Source organism: Pongo pygmaeus, chromosome 11 (assembly GCF_028885625.2).
Source record: "Pongo pygmaeus isolate AG05252 chromosome 11, NHGRI_mPonPyg2-v2.0_pri, whole genome shotgun sequence".
Taxonomy (NCBI): domain Eukaryota; kingdom Metazoa; phylum Chordata; class Mammalia; order Primates; family Hominidae; genus Pongo; species Pongo pygmaeus.
Window position 1 is genome coordinate 124,434,020 of NC_072384.2, and position 23,870 is coordinate 124,457,889.

Genomic DNA, 23,870 nt, shown 5'->3' on the forward strand with positions numbered 1-23,870 from the left:
CCAGTCTTAGATATTTCTTTACTGCAATGCAAGAATGGCCCAATACAGCATCTAATGAAACCTCTTTATTACACATGTGTATGTGGCGAGTCACTCAATACAATCAACAGACTTTAAAAACCCCTCCACAGAGCTTCACCAACCCACTGCACTATAGAAATGAAATTCCACCCAGTAATTCTTTTCCCTCAGTCCCTACGCAAGGTATGTTTCCCAAGCAGAGGCTGAACCAGCCCACACATTTCTTCTAATTGTATTTATCAGGTCTTGCTCAGGGGCTTAGAAACTGACAATTTTTTTTCAAGTAATAACAACAATTCTTCCAAAAAGGTTTTTACCAGTTAGAAGTAATTTTAAAGGTCTTCTCAGCACAATAACTTATTTTATTTTTATTTCTATTTTTTTTGAGACAGAGTCTCACTCTGTCACCCAGGCAGGAGTGTAGTGCTGTAATCTTGGCTCACTGCAACCTCTGCCCCCCAGGTTCAAGTGATTCTCCTGCCTCAGCCTTCCAAGTAGCTAGGGGTGGGATTACAGGTATGCGCCACCATGCCTGGCTAATTTCTGTATTCTTAGTAGAGAGGCGGTTTTGCTGTGTTGGCCAGGCTGGTCTCAAACTCCTGGCCTTAAGTGGTGCACCTAATTCGGCCCCCAAAGTGCTGGGATTACAGGTATGAACCAATGTGCCAGCCATAACTTAATTTAAAAAGGTAAGCAACGTAGAAAGTATTATCCACACTAGCAACTTAGAAGGGATTTCGACAATATGAAATGAACCCATCACCCCACCTTCACTTAGTTTTCACTCTAAATCCCGTATCTGGCCAATCAAAATGAAATCTGACAGATCATGAGAAACAGAGCATTCATGAATCCACGTAGTAGAGAACTGAATTTGGATATCCAAGTTAGGCAAAAAAAAACTCTTGGGTGATAATATAGCCTACCTTCATGTCCTTTGAGGGTTGTGATGACTGAACACGTGTTCTGTTCAAGCTTCAGCAGGGTGATCTGCCCAGAATAATCACCAACGAAAGCATACTGAGTGTCAAAGTCATATCTGAGGAGAAGCAGTCAAGGATGTAGAACAGAAATCACCTGAAAATCCTCTCATAAGAGAGATACCAGTATTAGTCAAAGTTAGAAAGCATGCATTTTAAAGAGAATAAGCATACACGTAAACTATAGCAAGAAAGGAAACACCCAACTGAAAAGCAGGCAATATGTAAATATTGAAGGTAAAAATTAAAACAGCTGTTATTACTGAGAAAGTTTATATTCATTCATTCAACAGGAACTCACTGAGTGCCTGTAACTATATCAAGCAAGATCCCAGGAACTGGCAATAAAAAAAGAGCTGATAGGGCAGACACACACGAAAACAAGTAGATATAATCAAGTACAATAAGTGTCAAAGAGTAAAACTGATAACTACTGGGCTGGATGCAGTGGCTCATGCCTGTAATCTCAGCACTTTGGGAGGCTGAGGTGGGCAGATCACTTGAGGTCAGGAGTTCAAGACTAACCTGGCCAACATGGTGAAACCCCGTCTCTACTAAAAACACAAAAAATTAGCTGGGCGTGGTGGCACACGCCTGTAATCCCAGTTACTCGCGAGGCTGAGGCAAGAGAACAGCTTGAACCAAGGAGGCTGAGGCTGCATTGAGCTGAGATGGTGCCACTGTACCACTCCAGCCTGGGTGACAGAGCAAGACTCTTTCTCAAAAAAAGAAAAAAAAAAGAAGAAAAAAACAGAAAGAAAAGAAAAAGAAATTGCTAATTACTGAAAACAGCAAGAAAGCTCTGAAACGTAATGGTTATTTATGAAATATCTCTGAAAATAATGTATATCTGACAGTAAATACAAGACATGAATCCATGTTTCTTTTGGCCTAGAGAATTTAGCTATAAATGAAGAGGATGTTTCACATTAAATTACTGTGGATAGTTTAATAATCCAAAACACAGTTATCTGTGGTGGTAATACATTTAAATTTAGAAAATATATTAACTATTGGTCACAACTCATTACTTTCTCGATTTGTGGTCATAGATATTTGTGGAAAACCACAAATTTATACACGACAGGTTAACTACTATTTATAATAGGAAAGCTATTTAAAATAGGATAACTATCAGTCTTCCAAAACATGGGTCAAAAAGAGCACCGTAAACTAGGGCATGACTGTGATTCTGTGTCACTTTCTACAAATCCATTTTGAGAGGCCTAGCACGTAACAAAAACACTTATGTAGCGCATACTATATCAGAGTATTTTTTGCTTGTTTGATCCTAAAGTATATGATACTATTTTAAATATCTCATGCTGTGCATTGATTTGTAGCAAACATTTTAAAGAAAGGCTTTCAATGGAGAGAATTTTACTATGCCAGACATTCAACTCTGAGAGAGAAACTACTGCGGGGTGTCTGCCTGTTGTTGATAACCTTGATCTTGCCATCACTAAGATACACAGCAAGCAGAGGTATCCTTAGGTAAGGGCGAGCTCTACATGAAGCAAATTCCATGTAGTAGCAGGAATTTTTTAGGCCGTGATTTTTGGCATTTTGGGGGATCCTGAGCCATCTTTGAGAGTATTATAAGGATTATGGGTCCTCTCCATACAAAAAAAAGCATTAAGCAAAAGTTTTGTGTAAAACTCCTTGTAGCCCATTTAGGAACAAACCCCAGGGCTATAAACCCTTAATATTCAGTATACATACTTTACGGAGTCTGCAAATAACCAATTACTAGAAGACAAGTTCCTTTTTTCCTTTCTTCGCACAATAAAAAGTCTTTCCATTAAAAACACAAAGACATGAGAGGAAGGGTTTGCATTAATGGGCTTGGGTTTTCCACAATTTTGAATTAAAAACCTATAGCACCTCCCAGCACAGAACAATTCATTTCATTATTATTTTTAATAAACCCAATTTACAGCAAACTTACGGAAGTTCTTGGATTTTCAGTGAAATATGTATTAGGTTGGTGCAAAAGTAATTGCAATTTTTGCAATTACTTTCCATGGTAAAAAAAAAAAAAAAATGCAATTACTTTTGCACAAACTTAAATAGGTTTCATTCAGTCTTTAGATCTCAGTTAGCAATTTGGGATGAGATTCAGAACCAAACACTGAGAATCAGAGGCCAGGGGAAGGAGAGGTCCATGGCTCTGAAGGATACTGCAGACACGAAGCCCAGGACGTGAAGAAGTGCCTCCCGAGCATGTTCCCGCTCCGCGTGCACATCCAGCTCACACACTTGTCGTGGCCGGTACTGATCACCCACTCTGTGGCCAAGCTGAAGATAATCGCAGACACCCGGTTCTGATGAGCTGCAGGAACAGAAAGGTGAAGAGATGTCATCTCCAGAAACAGCACTCTACAGGGACGAACTGAGGCTCAACCTCTCAATCTGCTCAGCCAGGACACAGCTGTGTACAAGAGTGTACTGGAAATGCCTGTCCTCTGTGAGTATATTTCACACAACCCGCCCCAGCTCAACAAACTCACTAGCACAGGCTCTCTCCAAGGCCCTGCCCTCTGCTCCCCACAGGCGTGGCCACCAGAAGCTAGGAATCATTAAAGAGTAATGCCCAAGGAGAAATCAAATAACAGATTAGAGAATAGATTTTTTTTTTTTTTTTTGCTATGTTCAAGAGAACATTTTTACTTTGCTGTAGAAAACTGTATGAACAAGAACCATGTGGAAGGCAGCAGTTGTAACAGTGCGATGTTTTAATCATCTGTAACTTCAGTGTTTTGAACCTTCAGAAAACACTGGCATTCTAAATAAGAGCAATGGCAGTTTTCTAAAATTAAAAAATGGTGTCATGTGTTTTGTTTCTGGAATACTTTTTATCAGTGTGTAACATTTTATTATTCATAAAGACAAAGCTTTTGTAAAGTTCTCTATTCCAAAATAACAGCTGAGAATGAGGAAGGTATTCTGTCTGTTACCTAACTCCGGAAATATTTCCAGGTCTATCATAAGCCACACCGGGGCAGTATAACCTGCCTTCTACTTCATCTGGTACAGAACTTTGCATGTAGTAGATGTTTAATAAGCATCCAGTCTGATGAATGAAGTCAAAGGCCAGACAGAGAAACTGCTGACCTTGCTCTCAGCTGTACAGACGGCTTAGGAAGAACTGAGGGACTCTCCCCAAAAGTCTACATGAAGGTCAGATTCATCCACTGCTAAAAGGTTACATTGAACAGTTAAATACTCATGAAGGATTCTGAGGCTTAAATGATGCCACGATAGCTATTAATCTTAAATTCAGCTGGGCACAGTGGCTCACACCTATAATCCCAGCACTTTGGGAGGCCGAGGCAGGAGGATTGTTTGAGGCCAGGAGTTGGAGACCAGCCTGGGCAACAAAGCAACACCCTGCCTTTACAAAAATTTTTCTAAAACCAGCTGGGCATGGTGGCACTTGCCTGTAGTCCTAGCTACTCAGCAGGCTGAGGTGGGAGGATCTCTTGAGCCAAGGAGTTGGAGGTTACATTGAGTTATGATTGCACCACTGCACTCCAGCCTGGGTAAGACAGCAAGACCCTGTCTCTAATTAAAAAATAAAAATTTAAAACTGAAAATAATGTTAAATTTGAGTAGGCCATATCTCGAAAGATCTGTCTCAGCATCTGATGTGGAGTCTAATGCTTTTTCTGCTTTAATGATATTTAATTTGCATACATACTTACAGGGTGTGTATTATTATACTGATTTTCAGGTAAGAAAACCGAGAAGCAAATATTAACTATTTATTAAATATTTATAAATATAAATTGAATATAAATACTAATATATGCCCAAAGTCTAATAAGTAATAGATTAATTTGGTCTGTCTGACTCAAAACACTTTTTCCACTAAACCTGTAGTTGTTAAACTCGGGCCAAACAGTCATAGGGTTTAAACTAGTTTGTGGTAAAGATGCTGTAGCGAATAGTCAACTATTTTTTCCTAGGAAGAGTCATCCTATTTCTAAGATTATATCCTTTCTACTGTTTGGTTTTTTTTCAGATATCCTTTCTTTTATGAAAGTATGGTGAGATACAGTCATGCTTATTTTGCTTCATTTTTAGTTTTTAAACTCTCACTTGGCAAAATAAAAAATACAGCAATCCCTATATTAGTCCTCCAAACGTTTTCTAAAATGTTATTAGTCAATGAAATATAAAGGCCCAAGAACCACTGCAAAAGAAACCTATGCTGCCTTATAGGCCATAAAGAACTTTGACAACCAGTGGGGCGTGGTGGCTCATGCCTGTAATCCCAGCATTTTGGGAGGCCGAGGCGGGAGGATCACTTGAGGCCAGGAGTTCAAGACCAGCCTGGCCAACATGGTGAAACCCCTTCTCTACTAAAAATACAAAAAATCAGCTGGCCGTGGTGGCTCGCACCTGTAATCCCAGCTACTAGGGAGGCTGAGGCAGGAGAATCGACTGAAGCCAGGAGGTAGAGGTTGCAGCGAGCCAAGATCGTGCCACTGCACTCCAGTGTGGGCAACAGAGCAGACTCTTTCTCAAAAAAAAAAAAAAAACCTGACAACCAAAATATAGATAATAACATGAGATGTGAATATGAAATAATGTGATCCTTAATGACAGATGAAAAATACACACACACATACACAAACACACACAAACACACACACGTTCTTTTTTTTTTTTTTTTAAAAAAAAAAAGGGACAGGGTCTCACTCTGTTGCCCAGGCTGGAGTACAGCAGTCTGATGATGGCTCACTGTAATCTCTAACTCCTGGGCTCAAGTGATCCTCTCACCTCGGCCTCCCAAGTAGCTGGGACTACAGTGTGTGCCACCATGGCTGGCTAATTTTTTATAGCAGTACAGTCTCTCTATGTTGCCCAGGCTGGTCTCAAACTCCTTGGCTTCTCAAAGTGCCAGGATTACAGGTGGGAGCTACCACAACTGGCCAGATGAAATAATTTATTAAGGAATTTGCCTTTTGACAAAAATATTGACCAGGCATTTAAGGGTCTCCAAGCCAGGCACTTAAAGGTCTCCAAACTCATAGGTATATACCTCATAAAGGAATTTATGGATTCTCGATTATTTTAAAGATAAACCTGCACATGATAGCTGAGAATTCAAAGTTGCTTCTGGTGTTATAATAACACCATAATGCTACTACATTACTCAATGCAAGATTGGAAAGTGTTATCATTCATTGTTACAAAACAGTTTCCCTGACCAACATACTCTGAGGGCAAATGTATGGTCATTGTTATATCACTTTTCTCCTATTTTATTTATTGATTTATTTTTGAGACGGAGTCTCGCTCTGCTGCCCAGGCGGGAGCGCAGTGGTGCGATCTCGGTTCCCCGCAACCTCCGCCTCCCAGGTTCAAGCGATTCTCCTGCCTCAGCCTCCTGAGTAGCTGGGACTACAGGCATGTGTTACCACGCCCAGCTAATTTTTGTTATTTTTAGTAGAGACGGGTTTTCACCATGTTGGCCAGGCTGGCCTCAAACTCCTGACCTCAAGTGATGCACCTGCCTCAGCCTCCCAAAGTGCTGGGATTACAGGGTTGAGTCACCGTGCCTGGATGCTTTTCTCCTATTTTAAATTTGGAACAGATGAAACAATATGTAGGGAAAAGCAATTTGGCCTTCTTATTAAAGTATACTATTATTAGACCACATTTCACCAAGATGAACAACACATATGTAAAACATCTACACTCTAATTTTTACCTTTATCCACAAGCATTAAGTATAAAATTTTAGAAATATAGAGTGAATAAAATGAGGCTAAATGTTATGTCTTCTGGTGAAGTTTCTGGGAATCAGCTAATTGCTCTGATGGGAATCCACAACTTAATCAAAATGCTTTAGTTTTGCAACTTCAATCTGAAGTTGTCATTGGGATCTTGCTTTTGTTAAGTTTTAAAATATTGAAATTTACAAAATAAAGTAAAAACTGAAAAAAAGGTATATGTCACAGATGCCACAAAGTATTGATAGCTTTGTAGTGAAAAGTGCTTACAATTCAGTTAGAAAACACTCCAGCTCCCTGGGAATATGCGCAAAATCATAAATGGACATTCAGAAAAGATGAGAAATGGTCAACATTAAATAAAGCTTAAATCATTTTCAAATTGAGAAACTTCTTGACTATTAAACAGGAAAAAGAAATTATAAGGCAGCAATGTTGTGAAGACTTCATGAGCAGGTATTCTCAGCCACCACTCGCAGACTGTAAAAACTTACACTATTGCTGTGAAGCAGTTTGCAAAATAAATCTAGGGCATTTAAAAAACTTTTTAATGTCTGACCCTGTTATTCCACTTTGTAGGAATTTGTCTTTAAAAAAAAAAAAAAATTCCTCACTGAGCACCTAGGGATTTGTCTTAAATAATCAGAATTATAGAATTTGGCCAGGTGTGGTGGCTCACACCTGAATTCTAGCACTTTGGGAGACTGAGGTGGGAGGGTCACTTAAGGTCAGGAGTTCGAGATCAGCCTGGGCTACATACTGAGACCTCGTTTCTATTTAAAAACAAAACAAAACAGAAACAATGAATTATAGGATTAGAGTCAGAATAACAGTCGAGAATACCCACAGACACGTATGTGTATACACTTATTCAAGAATACACACACACACACGTGTATACACATATCAAAAAATTGTACACACTCAGTTATATACACACACATACATGTATGAAGAGTAGTGTGCGTTATCAAAAAAATGGAAGCAGTACACATATCCAATAATAAAAGAATGGTTAATTAAATCTGATACATGTGACTGATATACAAAATTTTAAATGTTAATGAGCAAGAAAAAGCTGAAATATCACTAAAAGACAACAGTCTCTTGCATAGTGAGGGTAACAAAACTAAAAAATGTGAAAATCTAATTTTCATCATAAGAGATGATGTTCTAGTTTTGTGTATGTCTACATGTATGTGTACGCAAGATAATGTGTATTATAATTACCTGGGTAGGTCTTGATAAAGTTCATTTTATTAAAATCTTCAGAAACATGAAATTCCTAAAAGCAAATGCACAAAATTAAAAATTAAAAAAGAGTTATGGTTTTAAAAAACAACAGAAACGTAACTTTCTAAAATGAAGTAAAATCTAAAAATGATTATCACAAGACCTGGGACTTTAGACGAGTTATTTAGGAATGATATGAATTGCTTCTTTCACCAGACCTGTCCTCAGGCCAACCATTGCTTTGGGAGAACAGACCAAATTGAATAAAGTAAGTGCTGCTGATCAGCATGGGATTTGCATCCACTTCTTCCTGCCCAAATCAGCACTCTGTGTTCCTTCTCCCTCCTACTACAAAACTTTATTCTCTTAGTGACACAAAAAATCCCTCAAGACACTGCATATTAAAGCAAAACTGCAAAGACCCCTCACTAACAGAGCTCTCAGCTACAGTAAAAACAGGGCACTGGGTAGCTCAGCAATTTAGTGGGGGAAAGTACACCTATTTAATATACAAACACAACAACAACAAAAGAGAAATTTTGAGATTGTGGGTGATTTTTGTCTTTTTATGCTCCCGCATTTTCCAAATTTTATTTATTTATTTATTTAGAGACAGAGTTTCGCTCTTGTTGCTTCCTCGGCTCACTGCAACCTCTGCCTCCCGGGTTCAAGCGATTCTCCTGCCTCAGCCTCCCGAGTAGCTGGGATTACAGAAGTGCACCACCACACCCAGCTAATATTTGTATTTTTAATAGAGATGGGGTTTCACCATTTTGGCTAGGATGGTCTCGAACTCCTGACCTCAGGTGATCCACCCACCTTAGCCTCCCAAAGTGCTGGGATTACAGGTGTGAGCCACTGCACCTGGCCCCAAACTTTCTATAGATGTAATACTTTATAACTTGGAAAAGAAATTTAAAGTACATGTGTTTTATTGCAAAAAAAATCAACCTCAACATAAAACTATGAAGATAAAACTCTAAAGAAAAATCACTAATTACTACTACTACTATTATTATTATTATTATTATATTATTTTGAGACAGAGTCTCACTCTGTCACCCAGGCTGGAGTACAGTGATGCAATTCAGCTCACTGTAACCTCTGCCTCCTGGGTTCAAGCGATTCTTGTGCCTCAGAGTCCTGAGTAACTGGGACTAAAGGTGCGTGCCACCACACCCGGCTAATTTTTTTGTATTTTTAGTACAGACGAGGTTTCACCATGTTGGCCAGCCTGGTCTTGAACTCACGGCCTCAAGTGATCCACCCGTCTTGGCCTCCCAAAGTACTGGGATTACAGGCATGAGCCACCGTGCCCAGCCAAGAATACTATTATTGATCAATGCTAAATTGACATGGATATTATGAATTGCTGACAAACCAGAGTGAGGGGGAAAAAAGCACACAAAAGAATACAGATTTCTTGTTTTCCATCTTGTTTTTGCAAAGTAGAAAAAATGTATCAGCACTGTATATATTAATCTGTATTCAGTGGAAGAGCAATTGATCAACTGCTAACTAATGCTAAATTGGATTTGCATTGCCCCTTTCCATTGAACAACTGTAACAGTTCTTATGTGCCATCCTATAATGACAGTCTCCCCTTGAACTGAAGGCCACAAGAAGGGTCCCTAGGGAGATAAATGCACCAACACTGCACCACTGCACTATATGAAGCTTGTACTTAATGGCTTCTCATTATATGTGTGTATGCACATCATGATATTCCTATAAAATTTTCTGAAGCTAAAACGGAGAGCTTTGGCATTCACTACTGTGTCATGCATTTCCAGCACCCTCACCTGCTGCCTGCTGCTGTGTGAATTGCATGGGCAGGGAGCCTGTCCCTTCCACTGGATCGTTCTTCTCAGCCCTTACATCAAGGCTGCTGCTGCTTTTTTTTTTTTTTTCTTCTTCTTTTGAGACAGGGTCTTGTTCTGCCATCCAGGCTGGAGTGGGTGCAATCTCTGCTCACTGTAACCTCCACTTCCCAGGCTCAAGTGATCCTCCCACCTCAGCCTCCTGAGTAGTGGGGCTATATGGGTATGCCACCACACTAAGCTAATTTTTTTATTTTTTGTAGAGATGAGATCTCACTATATTGCCCAGGCTGGTCTCCAACTCCTGGGCTCAATCCTCCTGCCTCAGACTCCCAAAGTGCTGAGATTATTGGCATGAGCCACCACACCTGGTCCAAGGCTGCTTCTTTCATTAAAAAAAATATAATAAATAAATAAATAAACAAACAAATAAATAAAAACAACAATGAAACTCTCATAACTGTACTTCTACTTTCCTTGACCCCTTCTCAGCCAAAAGCTTCTCTAATGACCAGACCACTCTGGTTACCCTCAGGCTCTCTGGCTCCCTCATCTCCCAGTCACACTTCAGTCCATGGCTCACCAGGGCTACCCCACTGCGTGGAAAGGCTCTTCTTGTTACCAGCAGCTGCCTTCTAAGTGCCATCCCAAGGGCACTAGCCAGGCCCAATTTCAACCTCTCCCTCCTGCCCTCGACACCTTTACTCACCTCGTCCCTGAAACTCACTGCCCTCCGGCTTCTGTGGCTGCACTGTCCTGGCTGGCTCTCCTCCCACTTTGCCCATTCTTCCTGTCTCTCCTTTAGGCTCCGGCTTTTCTTTAAATATTGACATTTCCCTAGGAATGTGACCTTGGCCCTCTGCTTTTCTCAATCTACCCGCTCTCTCTAGTTCACGGCAGCCACTGTTGTAGTTTCCACTGACGTCTATGTTCAGGGAACTGCCAACCCCTGCCCAGACCAAACCCTGAGGTTCAGGCACACACACCCAAGGTCAGTTCTCAAAACTGAACTCATCACCTTTCCCCAAAAAAGATCAGCATCTTTTCTGTCTCTGAAGACAGCTAACTCCTGGCTAGAAACCTGAAAGTCATCTTAAAGCTGCTCCCTATTTCAACACGCACCTTTATTCACACACCCAGCCCTGCTTCCCAGACAGTTCTTGAGGCCACAGCCTCTTCTCCATCACCACCCTGGTGTTTCATGATTTCACACTGGGGTCCGGAGGCAGCCTCCTAACTGGCACCTGCACTTTCAGCCTTGTCCCTTCAAAGCCTGCTACACATTTCTGAGCTCACAAAAACCAGAAACCTGCTCCTGCTCCTCAGTGGTTTTAGTGAAACCGTGTAGTTTCCCTAAAGCACTTGATCCTAGGGTTCACCTACAGGACTTGCTACTTATTATACAGATCCCCAGGCCCCTCCCTAGTGATTCCGAAGCTCTGGGTCTGGCATAGAGCCGGGGAATCTGTATTTTAGTAAGTTCCCTCAACGATTGGCGTGACTATGCAAGGTCAGGAAATTCAGCTTACATAAGGTGGTCTGGGCCCCTTAAAGTCACACTCAGGGATCATCATTTCCCCTCCTCCCTGGCTGGCCTCCCCTTTGACCTCACTCCAAAACACTGTCATTATCTAGGCCGCAGGTCTGGGCCCTGACTTCTTTCATTCCCTCTCCAGCTACTCACAGTCATTCTCGTGGCTTGAAAAATGACCTGATGATGATGCCCTCTGCCCAGACCTCTCCGGGACTCCCATTTTGTTTATCCTGTGCCAACTTCACATGGCCAGTTGGAAGCTCACTGGTATCTTAAACTAGGCTGGCTCTCACTGTCCCCTCTCCCTCCAACTGCCTCCCCCGCCCAGCCTTACCCTTCCCAGCGAACAATACTACTTCCTACCCAGCTGCTCAAGCCAAAAACCTGGCTGTCACTCGACTTCTCTTCCTCTCCTCTACACAGTCAACTTATCTCAGATGTCTCTAAGACTTATCTCAGGTCCATCCACTTGTCCTTCTTCATGGCCACCGTCCTTTCGCCGCTAAAACAATCTGATTCTCCCACCGCCACTCTGGCCGTGCCTCAATCCGTTCTCCACCCAGCAGCTAGGGGGATCTTCGAAAAATGTAAATTATATCATGCTATTCATCTGCTGAAAACACTTTAACAGCTTGTCACTGCAATTACAATAAAATTTAAAGCTTTACCCAGACCTACAAGACCTCGTATGACCTGGCCTCTGCCCAATTCTCCAATCGCCCTAGGGTGCCCTCCCTATCACCCCTCACCATCAAGCCACTGTAACATCAACTTCTGGAAACTCTTCCCTGGCTCTCTGCCTGGCTGGCTCTGTGACAAAGATGCCAAGAAAATTAAATGGGAAAAAAAATAGTCTTTTAAGCAATTGGTGCTGGGATAACTGGATGTCCACATACAAAAGAATAAATGTGGAACCCCTCCCTGATACCACTATAAGAATCAACTTACAATAAATCAAAGATCTAAATGTAAAGCTAAACTATAAAACTCTCAGAAGAAAATACAGGTGTAAATCTTGGTTTATACTTATCTTTATAAATGTAAATGACCTTGGATTAGGCAATGGTTTCTTAGATATGGTATCTAAAGCTTAAGTAGCCAAAAATAAAATCAAATCAAATAAAAAATAAATTGGACTTCACCAAACTTAAAAAAAAAAAGTAAAAAGGCAGCTCTTAGGAGAAGCTATTTGCAGATCATATATCTGATAAGGGTCTAGTATCTAACATACAGAAAAAAACTCTTACAACTCAACAATTAAAAAATACTCTATTAAAAATGGGCAAAGGACTTAAATAGATATTTCTCCAAAGAAGATATAAATGACCAACAAGTACCTAAGATCCTCAACATCACTAGTCATTAGGAAAACGCGAATCAAAACCACAATCTGGTACCATTTCACACCCCCCAGGATGACCATAACAAAAACAAAGCAAAACAAAACAAGCAGAAAATAACAAGTGTTAGCAAGGATTTGGAGAACCGGAACCCTTGTGTGTTGCTGGTGGGAATGTAAATGGTGCAGCCACTATGGAAAGCAGTTTGGCAGTTGCTTACAAGTTCAATATAGTCACCGTATGACCCAGCAATTCCACTCCTAGGTATACATACCCAAGAGAATAGAAAAAATATGTTCATACAAAAACATGTACATGAATTTTCATAGCAACGTTACTGATAATAGCCAAAAAGTGAAAACAACCCAAATGTCTATCAACTAATAAAGGGATCAACCAAGTGCAGTATAGAATACTATTCCACTGCAAAAAGAATTAATTCAAACATGCATGAACCTTGAAAACATTATGCTAAGTGAAAGGCAGACATAAAAGGCCACACATATTGTATGGGTCTATTTATATAAAGTGTCTAAAATAGGCAAATCCTTGGATTCAGTAAATTAGTGATTTCCAGGAGCTGGGGGAAGGGGCAATGGAGAGTGACTGCTAATGGGTATGGGATTTTTTTGCAGGCAGGGGTGATGAAAATATTCTGGAATTAGAGAATGGTAATGGTTGTACAATCTTATGAATATACTACAAGACCACAGAATTATATACTTAAAATGGTAAATGTAATTATGTTATATTTCAATTAAGAAAAAATAAATATATGCATACAATTTCACCCACAAAAATGCTAGTCTATAATAGACTAGAAACTTAAATATCAGGTCTTTTGCCAAAGATAGTTTGAGAAGTACTGCCTTAAAGAGTTCTGTGAGTTGCTGGCTGAATGGCCACACACACACACACACACACACACACACACACATACATAGTGACAGAGGCTCTCCACCATCACGGCTGAGGGATGGGGGCTGCTATAGGTGACATATTCCCTCTATGAAGGCTATGATCTGTGGGTCAGCCCGAGCACCCAGCTATCAATTATGACAGCATTCTGAGCTCCAAGGAACTAGTTTAAAATTAAGCAATAATTTAATTTAATCCATTTTTGACCTAATATCTACACTGAATTAAACTTTTTTTTTTTTTGAGACACGGTTTCCCTCTGTTGCCCAGGTGAAAGTGCAGTGGTGCAATCTCGGCTAACAGCAGCCTTGACATCCTGGGCTCAAGCCACCCTCCCACCTCAGTCTCCTAAGCAGCTGGGACCACAGGCATGCACCACTACCAACTAATTTTTTTGATTTTTCGTAGAGATGAGGTCTCACTATGTTACCCAGGCTGGTCTCAAACTCCCAGGCTCAAGCGATCCACTCACCTCGGTCTTCTAAAGTGCTGGGATTACAGATGTGAGCCACCGTGCTTGGCCTAAATTAAACATTTTTCATGCCAAACAGTCGAGCATCCATTGTTAATCCAAAGTTAACTAGCCAATATGGGACATGGGAGGTCAATATAAAGAACATAATATAAAGAATATAATAAACACATTCTAAAAGCTACCTACCATTACGGCTCCATTATCCTGGCCCACAAATATCCGTCTGCTGTCATGATGGTAAGCCATAGCAGAGCAAGGAGCTGCCAGAAAGACAAAGACCACATTACCAGCAAAGCTAAGCACTTTAAGTCGTTCTTCAAAGTGATTGATTAAGAACTATATGATTAAGAACTGTATAATTTAGGTTCACAGAAAGAGGGTAAAAATGTTTTATACAAATTACGTAAATTGAAAATGTTATTAAAGTTCTTTCTGTTGTCTTAGTTTAAAATCTCGATTTCACAAATCTTCTCAGTTATTTCTATAATGCTAGGTGAAGCGAGCAAGCATGAAGTTTCATCTGACTGAAAGTCCTACCTATAGTCTGGCATGCCTTGGGGACCAGTGCTTGCAGTGTGTGACCTGCTGCCCAAAAGTTCAGGAGGTCATCCCGCCCCTGCCACCCTTCCCATCAAATGTCAAAAAGTAGCTGTGCAAAGATGGGTTCCCAGCACCAGAATTCCCATTCTATGGCAGAAGTGAGCATATGTGAGGTGCAGATATATGGCATATGTGAGTTGTGAGGTGCAGACAGGTTTCCTTGTCCATAGCAGTCTTACGTGACTGGGAGAACAGCTGCCTCTCCTCATGTAAACACTCCTTCCATGTTCTACCCTACCCTCTTCCAGAAATCACAGGCTAGAGAATGAGTTTCAGAAAGGAGAAATTCTAAATTGTCTCTTTTTACCAAAAATTAGAATTAAAGTGATTTATAAATTAGAACATTTGGAAAAAAAAATTTGGGTTTGTTTCAGCCTAAGGAATTTTAGTTAGCAATGGAAGAACCAAAACAAGGAAACGCATGCTAGGGAAAAACAAAACAAAACAAACAAATTTGAATTTACTTTGGAATAACTTCTCATAAAAGACGGGTAGGTAGGGTGGCTCATGCCTGTAATCTCAGCACTTTGGGAGGCCAAGGCAGGAGGATTGCTTGAGGCCAGGAGTTGAGATCAGCCTGGGCAACATAGTGAAACTCCATCTCAAAAAAAAAAAAAGATAAAAGAAAAAACGTCTTTTAAATGAAGTCACCATTTGAATATAGTTTAAAGTTCTCTCTCTCTAGTAGGCTGATATCCTCGCCAAAGGAAGGAAGTAAACTATAATACTGGATTGTATCCCAAAGCAAAAACATAGCTAACTGCATGATCAGACCATACAGACTGTTTCAGTTGCATCCAAGAACTATGTAGTTGGCTCTGAAAGGTACGTACTGAAATTGCACACAAAACAATCAGAATTGACTATGAGCCTGTATACCCTTATGCGACATAGTGATGTTTGAGATTAAAAGAACAATCAAGTTTAAGTATTATGACCACAAAGATATATATACATATCTTTATACAATCAAAATGTTCTTTAATAAACCATGCATACACTTATCTTTGACAAATCAAATCACGCTTTGATGCGTTCAGAGATTCACTGTCATCATTTTTGCTTGCTTTCTAGCTGGCACTAAATGCATTAGTTTTAAGCTTCTTTTCAATTTTTTTAATGCCCAACCCTATAACAAACAACATAAATATGTAAAATCCCTCTTTTGTGTAAAAATTACAAAGTGCTGGGTAATTTTATGAAGCTAGACAACTATAACATTTCAAAAAAAAAAAAAAAGGCTTCCTTTGTTTTTGCATTATATAGTAATATCCCGGCTCTCTCCCTAGAAAGGAGGTTTCTAATTGAGATAAGCAATATAAATTTAATGTAGAAGGGGAGGAGTTGGATATAAAGCAAAATAGGAATCATCTTTCAAATCAGTTAGCTTTTTTTTTTTTTTTTTTTTGAGATGGTATCTTGCTGTCACCCATGCTGGAGTGCAGTGGCGCAATCTCAGCTCACTGCAACCTCCACCACCTGGGTTCAAGCGATTCTCCTGTCTCAGTCTCCTGAGTAGCTAGGATTACAGGCACCCACCACCACACCAGGCTAATTCTTGTATTTTTAGTATAGACAGGGTTTCACCATGTTGCCCAGACCAGTCTTGAACTCTTGACCTCAAATGATCAGCCTGCCTTGGCTTCCCAAAGTGCTGGAAATACAGGCATGAGTCACCGTGCCCTGCCAAGTCAATGAACTTTTAAAAAGCCATCACTGCAGTCTGAAATCAAATGTTGAAAACTTTGGATCACACCAGAAGGCCAAATTCAGCTGACTGCATATTTTGTTAATAAATAGTTTTTTTTTTCCTTTGGAACATAAACCCTTTCATTTATGATTGCTTGCGTGCCACATTTATGTATAACTTATGATTGCTCACATGCAACATTTATGTCTTGTTTATGACTGCTTGCATGCTAGGAAGGCAGAATTGAGTAAGTGCCACAGAGATTGGCCCACATAGTCCAAATGTTTACTGTCTGGCCCTTTGCATAAAAAGTTTATGGACCTACCCATCACTGTGGTGAGAAGCATAGGTTTGGAGTCATAGATGAGCATGGATTGGAATTCCAGTGACAAGCAATCAACTTAACCCTTCTAACCTCAGCTTGCTTATTCACAAAATGGTAAAAATATTATCTGCCTTGCATAGCTGTTGTGATGGCTTCATAAAATTATATTACCAAAAAAAGGTATGAAGTACACAGTAAAGATAGAAGCCAAGAGTTACCATTTTTCTTCAGCTAAAGCAGATTCTGAAAGTTATTTTTTTATGTGAGGTAATGTTATAGAACATAATTGGACTGCATATGGCAATATACTAAGGCTTGGCTTATTGATCACTCTGTCAAGTCGCAGGAAAAAGTTTACATTGGTGGATACAACCACTAAGACATCCTAAATTGGATAATCTGCAGATAGCTTTTAGAACTAACATGACAACCTTCTTTTTGTATCCTAAATTTAATTTTGAAATAAAAAGTCATTCTAAAACAGACATGCAGTTATTTCTCACAATTCGTTCACTCTGTTTTCTTCTTGTGGTGTACCTGCAGTTTTATCAGCAGATACAGGTCCAAATAGAAGCAATAAAGAAGCATCTAGAAGTAACACACTGAACATGTGCAGATACAAACATGCAGGTGTCGACTACCCACTGCGAAGCTGTGTCTGTTCTTTCAAGTTCCTCCTTCCTGAGCTAGAAGCTCCTTCAGGAGGGGACAGTTAAGCCAAGTTAGAAAGGGCTGAAGACAGAGAGATCCACTGCCACTTGCCCGAGATCTAACAGCCAAGAGAGCACACACATTTCTACTGCTAAGGTTTTGGTGTCCTGGGAGAAAAATTCATTACAAAGTTGTACTATTTGGGGGTAATGCAAGTCAAGGAGTAACTCAACTAAATATGGGACAAAATCCCTCTAGTCTCTGTCTCTATTCTAATGAGCAAGAACTTCAAGGTTAAGGACTCAGGGAGATTAAGCTATGACCAAAATGCTAATGACGGAGGAAGGGAAGAGTGGGAAGCATAAGAGCCATAATATTAACAAAATTTTCCCCAATGATGACAAAACATTTCCCAGCACTGATATGCGTTCCTCAGGCTGTTGCTCCTTCCAGCTCTCAGATCTATCTCTGGGCCACTGGAAAGTAAGGAGTTAGCCTAACAGAAGTCATTTTGGGAGACTGGGGCGGGTTGGGTAACAGCTGAGCTCAGAGACCCAGGATGTCCCACCTACCTCTGCCCTGCTGCCAAAATTTCCAAAGTAAATTTATCAGACAGGCTCCATAAGCACCTTCACTAAGACATTGGTTACTTCATATCTCAAGGTGAGAATTTAGTGTGAGAACCAAGGTTACGCATCCACAGTACATGCAGACGTGGGTAACAGAAGAGATGCCACTGCTTGGCACAATAAATTATGATCAGGTTTTCAAGAAGTCTTCAAATGTCCTATGTATTATAAGGCTTTACTCTTCCTTTCATAATAGTTATCTTTACACCAGGGTTCCAAAAGATCTCTCTCAATTTCACTGAATGACTACCAAGACAGAGAAGCTGGCCAGCCTGCCCAGGCTGTTGGTAGAAGGCAGAAAAATAAAAAATCCTAATAAACTACTAACTTTTTGTGAAAATTATTACAGAATCTAAATGCTGCATGCACAATGAAATATATGTATAAAGGAGAAAGTGCTACCAGAGGAGAGAGGTGCCTGAAATGATGACTAAAGCAGATGTGATGCAGTTTGCTGAATAACTGGCTGCTCTGTTTTTATAACAAACTCCACAGCCCTGGAATACCTCTTAAGAAAGCAGTGGACAGCATCAGCAGCATCTGCAACCACTGTCAAGAGCTCTTTGGAAAACTTGATAATGATCTTCAGTAACAAACCATCAAGCATGCACTAAAGCCTTTTTTCTTTTCTTGCGTTGGGGGGGGGGGGTCCTCTGTGTATTAAAACCCTTAACTGAAGAAAATCACTCATTAAAGACCAAACCTCAAGGAAATTAGCAGCTACGGAGGCCTCCTGTCTGGCTACTTGGCATAACGGAGTTGACTCCCCATTTGAACTTTGGTGACATCCAGGCATTCTCTACAGGGCTTTCTTTTCAAGAAAGGTTGAAGAAAGGAAGTGGGAGACAAGGACGGTGACGCTGCTTAGATTCACATGAAGGGCTAAAGTTTATGTGTCATCTTATGTCGGTATATCCCAAGGCTGCTTTTTTTTTTGAGACGGAGTTTCGCTCTTGTTGCCCAGGCTGGAGTGCAGTCGTGTGATTTCAGCTCACCACAACCTCCGCTTCCCGGATTGAAGTGATTCTCCTGCCTCAGCCTCTTGAGTGGCTGGGATTACAGGCATGTGCCACCATGCCCGGCTAATTTTGTATTTTTAGTAGAGATGGGGTTTCATCATGTTGGCCAGGCTGGTCTCGAACTCTCGACCTCAGGTGATCCGCCTGCCTAGGCCTCCCAAAGTGCTGGGATTACGGGCATGAGCCACCAAGCCCGACTCCAGGGCTGCTTTAAAGCCTCAAAGCAGAAGATTCACTGTCCAGATTTATTTACAGAACATACCTGACTGCTGAGAAAATTCTCTATTTAGAATGTGTTGTACCTTGGACCATGTCTCTCGATAGGTCCAGAGGTTGGTGAAAAGGTTGGGCAAAGGTAGTCATGACGCTATGGAGGGCACAGTCCTTTTTTAGTGTCGATATCAGCTACTATAAAGGACAAAGTTACTACTAATATAAGTTGGCCAAATTAAGACAAAGAAAAACCGAGGAAAACATGTTCATTTTCCTATTTTTTTTTTCAGTTTTGTTCAAGTCTGCTTCAGTTAAGCCATAGACTCAACTTCCTTTGCAAAAGAAAAGGACTTTTCCTGCAGTTTATTACGGCCTGTCAGAGGTATTAGGCAACTAAGAAACTCATTTTGAAATCTAGCAGCAATATTTAATCAGATATTTTGAAACTTATTTATTTTTATTTTTTTGAGATGGAGTCTTGCTCTGTCGCCCAGACTGGAGTGCAGTGGAGCAACCTCAACTCACTGCAAACTCCAACTCCAGATGTAAGTGATTCTCCTGCCTCAGCCTCCCAAGTAGCTGGGATTACAGGTGCACACCACCATGCCCAGCTAATTTTGTATTTTTAGTAGAGACAGGCTTTCACCATGTTGGTCAGGCTGGTCTCAAACTCCTGACCTCAGGTGATCTACCCGCCTTGGCCTCTCAAAGTGCTGGGATTACAGGTGTGAGCCACCATGCCCAGCCGACATTTTGAAATTTAAATCATCAAAAACATTAGAGACATTTCTCTCAAATGGAACAGTTCAGCTACTTACAGGCCATTGTGTGGTAAATGCTGGGCCAGTATTGACCACTGTCTCTTTTCAGCCATACCCGGATGGTTCTGTGGAGAAAAGAAAAGAAAAAATAGAGTAGTTTTTAGTAATTTTATATTTTGTGTTCCATGAGAACTTAATTTTTAAAATTTGTTTAACACTATTTCCTAACTGACCTTATAAAATTAACTGGACAAACTGGACAAATATATACATATATATACACATACGTATATAGTATATAACATATATATTATATACAGATACATATATAGCATATCACATATGCACACCATATACATATACATACTATATATAGTCGCATAAAGTATGATGATATAAGGTAAGTTATGCAGTACCTAGGAGTCAGGATTTCAAATCATTTCAATAATATGAAAATGTTCGGCCAGGCGTGGTGGCTCACGCCTATAATCCCAGCACATTGGGAGACCAACGCAGACGGATCACGAGGTCAGGAGATCGAGACCAACCTGGCTAACACGGTGAAACCCTGTCTCTACTAAAAATACAAAAAACATGTAGCCGGGCATGGTGGTGGCCACCTGTAGTCCCAGCTACTCAGGAGCTTGAGGCAGAAGAATGGCGTGAACCTGGGAGGCACAGCTTACAGTGAGCCAAGATTGCGCCACTGCACTCCAGCCTGGGCTACAGAGCGAGACTCCATCTCAAAAAAAAAAAAAAAAAAGAAAAAAAAATGTTCATTACTAAATGACATAGAAAGAAAACAGAACTGTTAACTGCTTTTCTTGGTAAGAACAAATTATGTACACTTGGTGGTTGATCGTCTGGGCCGAGAGGAAGGCGGTGGCTGTGAGTGGGAAGAGGCTCATGGAGGAGCGGCATGGAGAGGGGCGGCATGGAGAGGGGCGCCACGCACACCGGGAGTACACAGCAGGCTCGGGCTTGGGCATGGCAATTCTGCCTTCTGCTCCCCGAAGGAAATCATTCCACACCACATCTCTGGGGCCCTCTTTCATCGGAACACGCGCAGGGCGATGAGGAAATCCTGTGCCCATGCAGGAAAATGACAAACGACCAAAATAGCCAAAGTTTAATATTCGGGTTTACGACCTCAGAGAAACAATGGAAGCCCTGCGGTTCCTGCTCCTGCACTCTCAGGGCCTCTGGGTGCCAGGCCTCTCCGTCTCCTGCATCCCTAGGACACCGGGGACTCCACGGGTGATTGCCCTGCTCTGCCTCTGTAGTTACTCATAACCACCTTATTGTCCCCATTGCCAACTCTGTGACAATCACTTTTATATTTCTCATTCATTCATTTATTTATTTATGAGACAAGAGTCTCGCTCTGTCACCCAGGTTGGAGTGCAGTGGCACGATCTCGGCTCACTGCAACCTCCACCTCCCGGGTTCAAGGGATTCTCCTGCCTCAGCCTCTCAAGTAGCTGGGATTACAGGTGGCCGCCAACACACCCAGCTAATTTCTGTATTTTTAATAGAGATGGGGTTTCATCATGTTGGCCAGGCTGGTCACGAACTCCTGACCTCAAGTGATCCGCCTGCCTTGGCCTTCCGAAGTGCTGGGATTACAGGCATGAGTCATCACACTCGGCCCTTATTTATTATTTTTTAAGACACAGTCTTGCTCTGTGGCCCAGGCTAGAGTGCAGTGGTGCAATCACGGCTCATAGCAGCCTTGACTTCCCAGGCTTAAGCAAACCTCCCACTTCAGGACCCCATGGTGCTGGTATTAGAGACATGAGCCACCACATCTGACCCATTTTTATATTTCTAACAGCAATGTAGATTCTGGCGTAAGTAGGAGCTGAATAAATATTTACACCCTTAACCTAAAATACATGAAGCCTAAATATTGATACCATATGCTTCCAGTTTTGAGGCCAAGACAAGTAAAACTGGGTGGTGGGATGCATAGGCAGCGTGTCCTGGAGGCAGTGTCCTCCCTGACCCTTGAGACCAGGGAGACCCTCACACACCCTGACCACAGCACTTCCCAGGAGGTTCATCCACTCTCTCCTCGACACAGTGCCAATCACCACAAGGCCTGCAAGCCAGACCCATGCAAGCACAAGGCGGAAACCATTTGTCTGTGGCAATGAAGGGCATGATAAGACCTTCGTCAGGGACTACCACCTGAGTTCCCGCGTCCTCATTCACACTGGAGGAAAGCTATGCAGCTGGTGGCTATAAGCACAAATTCAACACAAAATCAAACTTGAAGAAATATTTTCAACGCAAACATGAAAATGCACAAAGACAACAGGTATGCGATTTGAAGGCTGTCAGAAGATCTTTAAGAAGCATCAGCAGCTGGACATCCACCAGGGCCAGCACACCAGTGACCTGCTGCTCAAGTGTGCCCGGGAGGATCAGGAAGCACCCACTGCACTCAGCAGGCTGGGCCCACGCAGCCAGGCCCATGAGGGCTGTACAGTATATAGCAAAGGGATGTTCCTTGGTGGCCAAAACATAGAACTTCTGAAACGTGAGAGAAACTCCTAAGAAGGAAATATTAATAACGTGTAGTATGCCAGAAAACATTTACATGGAAAGATGATTTTCAGCAGCACATGAAAACACATCCAAGAAAGGGAAGTGGGTCGCTGCCCAAGAGAAGAACAGGGTGGAACCTGCACAGCTGTATGTAACCTCCAGAGCCACAGTCTCCTTTCAGGAGTAAGAGTGCCCTGTTGTGTGTGAACACGCTGGCTGTGGGAAACCTTGCAGCAAACCTTGCTATAAAACAAAGTCTCACCAGGCATGGCTGGCGCACGATCCTGAGGAGAAAATGGAGCTCAAAGTAAAACCATCCCGTGAAAAAATGGAGTTTGGCCCTTGCCTCAGTGGATGCATCCCTCCTCAAGGGAAAAAGATGGACAAGGCTTATCTTTGCTTAAAACAGAGTGGCTGAACCGTACGGAAGACAAGGTACTCTCGACAGTGGCTATCCTCGCCTTCAGCTAAGCATCACATCGCTTTGTTTACAGGACTGCAGACCAGTGGGCCTGGTTACCTTCTCTCAGAAGTCTGTTTTTCTTTATTAAAATCACTGATGCAGAACAACAACAAAAAATACAAGTAAAACTGGTCAGAGACCAGAGGGACAATCAGAATAGTGGTTGCTTCTGGGGTAAGAGGAGAACTGAATGCAATTGGAAGAGAGAAAACTTTCTAGGGGAACGTCAAGGCTCCGGGTGTTGGTAACCATGGGTACATGTATTTGTTAGAACCTGTCCAACTCTACCCAAGATCTGTACACACTATTATATGATTAAAAGTAAAACTAGTAGTTGGTCTTTATTTATCCAAACAAATAAGATGACCTAGCACCACAGTGAGATTAATGCTATTCTGTATATGAACTGGATAGAAACAAGCCTTAGGGCTAACACAACTGGATCAATCCTCTAGATCCACCAACCAATTGATAGGAAATACAGAGGACATGGGAACATATTGAGCACCATTCAGCAAAGTCAAGACTGCAGGAAACTCCATAGAGAAATGACTCACTTTCTTCTACAAATAATTTGCAAGGGAAAAAAAATAGAGAGGAAGGACAAACCTATGATTAAAGAGATTTTAGAGGTCTATCCAGCAATTAAAATATGTAGCCTTACTTAAATCCTAATTCAAACTAAAAGATATGTATAGATATTTGAGGATATTTTAAAGATTTTTTTTTTTTTTACAGGATTTCGCTCCGTCACCCAGGGTGGAGTGCAGTGGTGTGATCATAGCTCGCTGAAGCCTCGAACTCCTGGGCTCAAGTGATTCTCCCACCTCAGCCTCCTGAGCAGCTGGGGACTACAGGCATGTACCACCACATCTGGCTGTTGCTCATTCCTTTGGGTGTGTTAATG

General features: G+C 41.4%; 1 protein-coding gene across 3 annotated transcripts in view; it reads right to left on the reverse strand.

The window, feature by feature from the left end:
• WDFY1 (WD repeat and FYVE domain containing 1) overlaps positions 1 to 23,870 on the reverse strand; it is a 70,715-nt gene that overhangs the window by 22,764 nt on the left and 24,081 nt on the right. For all 3 annotated transcript variants that reach the window (XM_054477061.2, XM_054477062.2, XM_063648406.1), the window contains 5 exons: positions 20,008 to 20,075; positions 14,249 to 14,322; positions 7,973 to 8,027; positions 3,183 to 3,333; positions 948 to 1,060 (listed from right to left, as the gene is read on the reverse strand). In XM_054477061.2, the coding sequence (XP_054333036.1) occupies positions 948 to 1,060; positions 3,183 to 3,333; positions 7,973 to 8,027; positions 14,249 to 14,322; positions 20,008 to 20,075 (461 nt within the window). The remainder of the gene's footprint in view (positions 1 to 947; positions 1,061 to 3,182; positions 3,334 to 7,972; positions 8,028 to 14,248; positions 14,323 to 20,007; positions 20,076 to 23,870) is intronic.